Source organism: Botryllus schlosseri, chromosome 5 (genome assembly GCF_051294905.1).
Source record: "Botryllus schlosseri isolate E-star chromosome 5, Bs_hap1, whole genome shotgun sequence".
NCBI lineage: Eukaryota > Metazoa > Chordata > Ascidiacea > Stolidobranchia > Styelidae > Botryllus > Botryllus schlosseri.
This window is the reverse complement of record NC_137240.1, coordinates 25,388,156-25,395,761: the sequence shown is the minus strand read 5'-3', so window position 1 is coordinate 25,395,761 and position 7,606 is coordinate 25,388,156. Positions and strand designations below refer to the sequence as shown.

At 38.2% G+C, this 7,606-nt stretch overlaps 1 protein-coding gene across 1 annotated transcript in view; it reads left to right on the top strand.

The window, feature by feature from the left end:
• Nucleotides 1–2,042: 2,042 nt before the first annotated feature.
• Nucleotides 2,043–7,606, top strand: part of LOC145440009 (cytosolic phospholipase A2-like) — a 31,361-nt gene continuing 25,797 nt past the window's right edge. The window contains exons 1-3 of the mRNA XM_080317672.1: nucleotides 2,043–2,256; nucleotides 3,731–3,859; nucleotides 3,931–3,999. Coding sequence (XP_080173798.1) covers nucleotides 2,043–2,256; nucleotides 3,731–3,859; nucleotides 3,931–3,999 — 412 coding nt within the window. The remainder of the gene's footprint in view (nucleotides 2,257–3,730; nucleotides 3,860–3,930; nucleotides 4,000–7,606) is intronic.

Genomic DNA, 7,606 nt, shown 5'->3' with positions numbered 1-7,606 from the left:
GCTTTAGGATATCACCGTATGTTTGACTGAATATTTAAAGTAATATTTTATCAGTCGAGAGGGTAAAAGTATCTTTTTACATTTTAGCATCAACATGTGAAATTATCTGGCCTTCAAAACTATGTCGAAGATGGTCAAGTGCCGTTTCCCATTTTCAGTGCAGCACATGTGAAGAAGGGTGTTATCACAGCCAATTTCTGGGGTAGACGAGATATTTGCATTTCCTTTCAATTTTGTTGATATGTATACGTGGAGATACTCGCTCTCGAAGCAATATTTAGTAGTGGTCTCAAATGTTAAAGAGGTTTATCTTATTATGTAGGCCTACATCTCACATCTAAATCACTGTCGTAACAGTCGAATCCAAAACCATAATTAGGGGTGGGCTATTAGGATTTTAGGGTACAACAGTTATTGTACTGGACAATTACTGGTATTGAACCACTAAAAGGGTATTTAACATACCATTCAGTACTACAAATATTTGATATGCATTAACGCGGCTTTGTACTATTGGAGCAGGCGAATATGAAAAGGGCCCATTTTGCATTAAAGAATCCACAAGTGACCGATTATAATCCACATTTATACATAAGCTTTTGTACAGTACGCGCAAATGTGGACCGGCTAGGTGCGACTCATAAGAATGTAAAGAAATGCAATAACAGATATGTCACCCAATCCACATGATCGGTGTCTTCCAACAGCTTGGAACAAAAATGGACCTTGCAATCAGTCGGCCGCGGCTGAATATTCAATAGCGATGTCGGCTTGGTAGACGTCCAAGCACTATGATTACGAAACGGTGACGACAACAACTAGTCGACATAGGGAATATAGCGATGGGCATGTTGAAGACTTCCATATGTAACGCGAGTCTGTGACGATTTTGGTTTAATCGAAATATTTTAATCTGCAAGCATTGTCGTATTTCCAATTCGGAAATATGTCCCCGACCTGTGAAATCAAACGCCCAGATGATTTTGATATAGCTCAATTCGGCTGTGATGAAAAATTGATGAACCACGTCGTGAAAATCGTAAAAATCCTTATCGCAAATGGCATCTATTCAAGATTTCACCTCTTGTAGTATGACTAGAGCCATTTAAAGTCATTGAAGTCATATTTTTTCTATGCATCAGTAAGTCGTGAAATCAATTTTAACGCAAAAACCGCATCCCTATCAGGTATATTAAGAAAGTTATGAAGTCATATAAAATCATATTTGGCTGGTTAGGTCATATATCAACTTTTTAAGTTTTATTTTTATATTTTTGAGTTATTTAGTCATATCGTTGTATACTTTAAATAAAAAGTACCAATTTAAGCCGTGAAGTAATTATAAGCACTAAGAAACTAAGGTAGTTACTCGTTGGGGCTACTGGTTGAATACTGCTCAATATTATGCTGAGGGACTCCCACAAGTGAAAGAAATAGTCAATGCATAGAAAGGTGGACGGGGTATTGTAAAGAGCGTCAAAAATTCAGTCAACGACTAGTCAGTTAACAGAAATATGATTCCACTCTAACAATATTTCAAACTTAATACTCAAATGGGAAAGTGGTACGTAGACCATCAAAGAGGCCCATGCTGATCTAAAGGCTCTTGATTTCGGAGACGCTCCGCTTGAGATAAAAAAAACTACATTAAGAAGCAATTGGACAAAAACGATGTAAAACAAACTATGGAGCTACAAAGACAAGACATTTCACCAGCGCTTTATGCAAAACTGCACAATTGTCAACCCACATCAGCGTCTGTATAGCGCTCATTTTCCTTACTAAAGTCATTTACGTCCAATTCGCAACTTCAATGACTCTAACATCCCACACTACATGAAATTGTAGCCTACTACAATAGTGGTTTAAAATAAAAATGGATGTGTATTACTGTTATGTTGCGTAGGTTTTACTTTTAAGTTCCGTGACTGACGTTGCTCACATGTAAAAATACACGATTCTCACATAAAGTCATAGAAAGTCAAATTTTCCAAAGTCATATTATTGATTTTTGAAGGTCATATAAAAATGACCCTATAGTTATGACGCTCTCCTATGTTGATTCAGAGGAGGTTGGGATCACGCCATACGAAGTGACCTTCGCCTCGTACAATCGTCTCGTGCCGACTCAACAAATGAAATCTATTTGGACGAATGGGCTTCTGCACGAAACCCGGGAGGAGCCACCGCTACACTACGTAATGGGTTTATGCGGCAGTGCATTTGGAGGGACCTATTTGGGGATGATTAAAGCTGGTATTCTCTTTTACTTATAATTCCGAACAGCATATATGTTTATTTGTCTTGCTGAACGAAAAGAGTGGCGATTGATATATTCGTGGATATACTCGAAATATGGGTTAATGATACTCATTTAATGGCATGACTTGGCAATGTACAGGGTTGCCGTTAACATAGGCTTAAAACACGACAACCATAAAATTAGGTCACCGATAAATATAAATAAATATCTATGAATAAAAATATGCCTTTAATTTATTCGACTCGTGTCATATCGCATTACATACTATTTGCCAGAAATTTTTTTTCCCAGCAACTGCTACTGACTAGATTAATCATTACGACACAATTTTCTGTTTTGTTTTGAATATCAATGTGATTTGATATGTTCGCTATTCTTGTTGCCTACAGGCTAATGTCATCATTGCAAATATTGTAGTTGCGAAACACCTGCCATTTAAGCTTCCTTTGACACATTTGCATTTTCTTTCAAAATCGTCATAAAAATCGTTTTTACGCTTGTTCATTCCTACTTAATTATAGACTTTACAGATTTAATAGCCTTATAGGAAGCAAAGACTATATGCACAATGCCATTCGGATAAATTTATCAATCATTTATGATCGACGACCTTTCTGCACAGTTCCAGCGTGTATATTGCATCATGACAACGTATACCAAGTTATTCAAACATAGCGTACCAATATACCGGATGAGCAGTCAAACAAGATAGGCAATTATAATCACAACAACAGTGCACGGGAGAAATTTCAATTTATGATGTCATAAAATCTCGATGCAAGAGCATTAATATCACGTTTTCATTGCCGATCAGTGGAAACTTGTCGAAAAACGGACAAAAACCAAAATCGGGACAAATCTGCAAACAAGAAAATGTAGGTTTTTGAGACATCGCATTCAAAATAATGACAAATCTAAGAAATCAGCACGGTACGGCAGCCCTGGCAATAGGATTGGATTCAGAGTATCCACAAACTACACCGTCATAGAGTGATTGTCACTTAACTTTTTAACACACTTTCGAGTTGAAGTTCAGTAAGATTTTCCTGCCTCGGACTTCGACTGCACCTTCGTAAAAATCAAGCCAAATGTTGATTGGGACGTAGCGTCAAAAACTTGTGTTGCCCAATCGTCATTGAGAGCCTCCTCAATTGCATGGCAAAACTCCGCTCTAATCACTCCACAAATAGACGTCAATCTCAAAATTATATAATATTACATTAGTGATAAAGTAGGTAAAATGATGCAAATCAGGTAAATTATATTGTTTCAAAGTTCAGAAATTCGAACTTGTAAAAGGAAAAGAGTTTGATTTCGAAAGCGGCTGGACCTGAAGACGTTAGGCATTGCATTAGCTGCACATTGATTCTATAAGATTTGGTGAATTACAGAAATACCAATGATACCTCAAGAATGTGTGATAGCCTACCTATGATTTATGTAAATTCAACTCAATATGCTTTCCAGGTTGGAAGTGGCTGTGGGATAAATTATTCCCTCCTGAGAATCAATCAACTGGTGTCTCTCAGAGGTATTCAGATACGGAACATCATGCGATGACTCAAGATGAATTCATGCAGAAAATTTGGAATCCTGGTAATTCAGTAACATCTTTCTGCGGGTGCTTGTGTGGAAATGTACAGACAATCATTTACTCGATTTCCTAGTTGCGCGCAACGGTTTGGAAGAAGAGGGTGTGGACATATCTGCTGACGACGCCTACAGACTGTATGTCGGTCAGTAGAACCCAACGTTTGTAATTCAAAAGATATGATCTATAGTAGTGCTCTTCAACCTTTTTCGTCATGATACACCCCTTTAGCGTTTACTCAAAACTCCTACAGCCCTGACCACATAATACACCGATTCCATCGTAAGCATAATCCAGAGGTGATCAACTTTGTTGCTACACACGGCCGCATTTCGAGTAGGCTACATTTATGACATATGGGCGCATTACAGCGAAGAGTCGTCATGGATCATCTGGACGACAGTTACTCTTGTTAAATTGGCTACTTGGAACTCCGCACCGTGGAGAGCTCTTGTGGTATTTTGTGCCATCACTGATTTCTTGAAGTGTACCCTGCGTATGAGAGTTTCTAATTAAAGCAGAACATCCCCTCAGGCTCCGTATACATCAATTGTCGGGAACCCAGGGCTCGCGATCCATATATGGCTCTTTTGGGTATCAGATATGGCTCTTTGCCAAATATTTATTTTCGTAAGGAATTGATCAATATTGCAGCAACTTGTTAGTAAATTTTGATCACGGCCAGAAAAATTATTCTCGTAGCAGTATAAACATGTCTTTGAGATGTAGCGACAATGCGGTTTTCAGGTTTAGGGGCTCGGACGCATCTTTTCAAAATCCTCAAATCTGAGATACTGTCGTGCTGACGACCAATATCACTCGCGAATTCGATGTAACCGACGCGAAATCTTGGATTGCACCCTTGCACGATGCATTGATCAATCAAAGAGAATAGCAGACATGGCGACGTCCATATAAAAACGCAGTTTTCAACTACACGTTGTCTTACTGATCTACGGCGCGAAATGAACTGCCGTCGACGTTACATTTAATACAATTACCAACTCGACTTACAAACCGCGTCATAGCTATCCAAGTTCTCGATTGGTCAGTAGCTTTGTAGTGCCGGCGATAAAATGTAGGCGTGTAGCGCAACGGTATATGTCACCGCCGAATACATTGAGAATTGAGAAGTCGATCAGTATTTAGTTCAGACTTTCAGAATAAGTGAGACAGTTACATTCGATTACAGTCGTCATTAGGGCCATTTAAAGTCATTAAAGTCATATTTTTCTATGCATCAGTAGGTCGGTAAGTCGTGATATCAATTTTAACGCAAAAACCGCACCCCTATGAGGTGCATTAAGAAAGTTATAAAGTCATATAAAGTCATATTTTGCTGGTTAGGTCATAAATCAGCTTTTTAAGTTATAAAGTCATAATTTGAGTTATAAAGTCATATGGTTGTATATTATAAATAAAAAGTACCAATTTAAGCAGTGAAGCACTAAGAAACTAAGGTAGTTACTCGTTGGGGTGAATGGTTGAATACTGCTCAATAATATGCCGAGAGACATCCACAAGTGGAAGAAATAGTCAATGCATAGGAAGGTGAAGGAGGTATTGTAAAGAGCGTCCAATATTCAGTCAACGATTCAAAGTTGACTAGTCAGTTAACAGAAATATGCCTCCACTATAACAATATTTCAAACTTAATGCTTAAAAGGGAAAGTGGTACGTACACAGAGGTGGTCAAAGTAGTCAAGAAAGCTACTCAAGTGGAAGTAGAAGTAGCGACGAAAAAATATACTCAAGTATGAGTAGAAGTACTTCTTTCGTGAGCAACCTAAAACTACTTGAAGTAGAAGTAGAATTGACTGACTTTAAATCTACTCCAGTAAGTAAGTAGTTGTGAAAGCGAACGTAATTCGTTCGCATGGACTGTAAAAAGCTGCAAATGGCGCTATGCGGCAGATTTAGAGAGCTTGATACCTATTGATGCATCTCAGGAGGTGTCAATTTTTGACAGAATAAGCAGTCGTCCACGTCATGGGATGTAAATGATAGTATTGATATAGAAATGTGATGCTAATCCTTTGTTTACTCGAACACCCGGTTTTAGAGAATCATGGCATGGCGCCCTTCCCCATATTATATGGCCCCTAGTTCAGTCGAAGAGCAATACGGATAATTGTGTCGGATACGGCTTTAACACTTTGCGCGAGTAGTATACGTTAATTAAAAATATGGCAGATCGTGAAAATTCCATATACTGCAAAGCTTTATTTTCGGAAAATATAAGGCATTACTACACTTGCTTTTATACTTCAACAGACACAAGAACTGAAACTATAATTAGAATTCAACGTATAATACTCGTAATTGAAAGAAAAATACATATACTACTTCTAAAAAGCGGAAAATATATTTCCCATCTTTTCTTCAGAAAACTGCAACGGTGGTCTGCAAAAACAGGTCTAGCGTTAAAAAAAACGTCCAAGTCCACTTTTCCAGATTAAGACACGTCTTGGGCTGCTGGGTATAATAGGCAATTGCTAGATTGTGAAGCGGTAGTTTCAAACGTTATGGGGGCCATGCTTACTGTGATGAAATATTTGATATAGGCGACTATGCGGTGTAAACGGAACCACGCAACCCGGTATCTAAATTATATTCAGCGATACCTTCGAGAAAACATATTTGTCACTCCATATCTATTGTGCGCGAAGCACAACGAAAATTCTTGGTATCACATGACTTTTATGAAAATTAAATCGAGGTACTACGTGAAAACAGCCCCGAAATTCGTTAGGCTATCTTTCTTATTGGTGGATTAAACTACTTCTACTTGATAGAATGAAAATAGCGAAGAGTAGGTATGTAGTTCAAATGATATTACGAAGTAGAAGTAGAAGTAGCGAAAAAAAAAGATCCACTTGAGTAAGTTCCAGAAGTAGAGGAAAACTACTTGAGTACTTCGAGTGGGTACGCATATATACTGCTGTAGTGACCATGTCTGGCTCCACATACGCATGTGATCACTGATCACGTGGTTCTCGCTTTTAAAAAGAGCATCACGACGAATCTACGTTCTCGTAATTCAAGTTTCGCATGCTTAAATAAAGGCAACCAGCAGGATAAGTACGAGTTTTTACATAGAAACTGCGTGGCGCACACGACGAATCCACTGTAATGAGTTCGAATTAGTACTGCAATTACGTCACTAATTTTCAATTGTGATGTAACAGTAGATTGACATGTATGGCTCTTTGGAAGTTGAAATTGAGAATATAGGGCCAATATGGCTCTTCGGACAAAAAAGGTTCCCGACCCCAGGTATATATGGACCAAAATCGCGAGCGCAAATGTTAGGAAAAGTTATTAGGATTCAGTTGCTAGTCGCACCGAACGTGAATTTTTCTCAATTTCGTCGATAATATCGGTAGTTTCAGATAACTGTCAAATATTTATCCATTCTCAGCTCACGTGTTCAGATTAACCGGTAAAGCTGGTGGAGGGCGTGTCTTCGAAAATTTTGTGCACACGATTCTAACTTGATATTTCTTTATGGGGCGCATTATTTTCCTCTGCGGTTCGCATTTGTACGGTGGGGCTCAGATGGCAGGGCACTATTATTTAAAAACGAAAATCGAAGTCACAATAAATCGCGCTAAGCATGAATGAGACTTTTCAGTTGAATTACAATCTCTCAAAGATTTGCTTACTAATTCTATTATTTCAAATTTCACATTGAAGGATCCCTGCCAACACACCCTAATTTATTTCTGTATTTATTATTTTACGGCTGCATG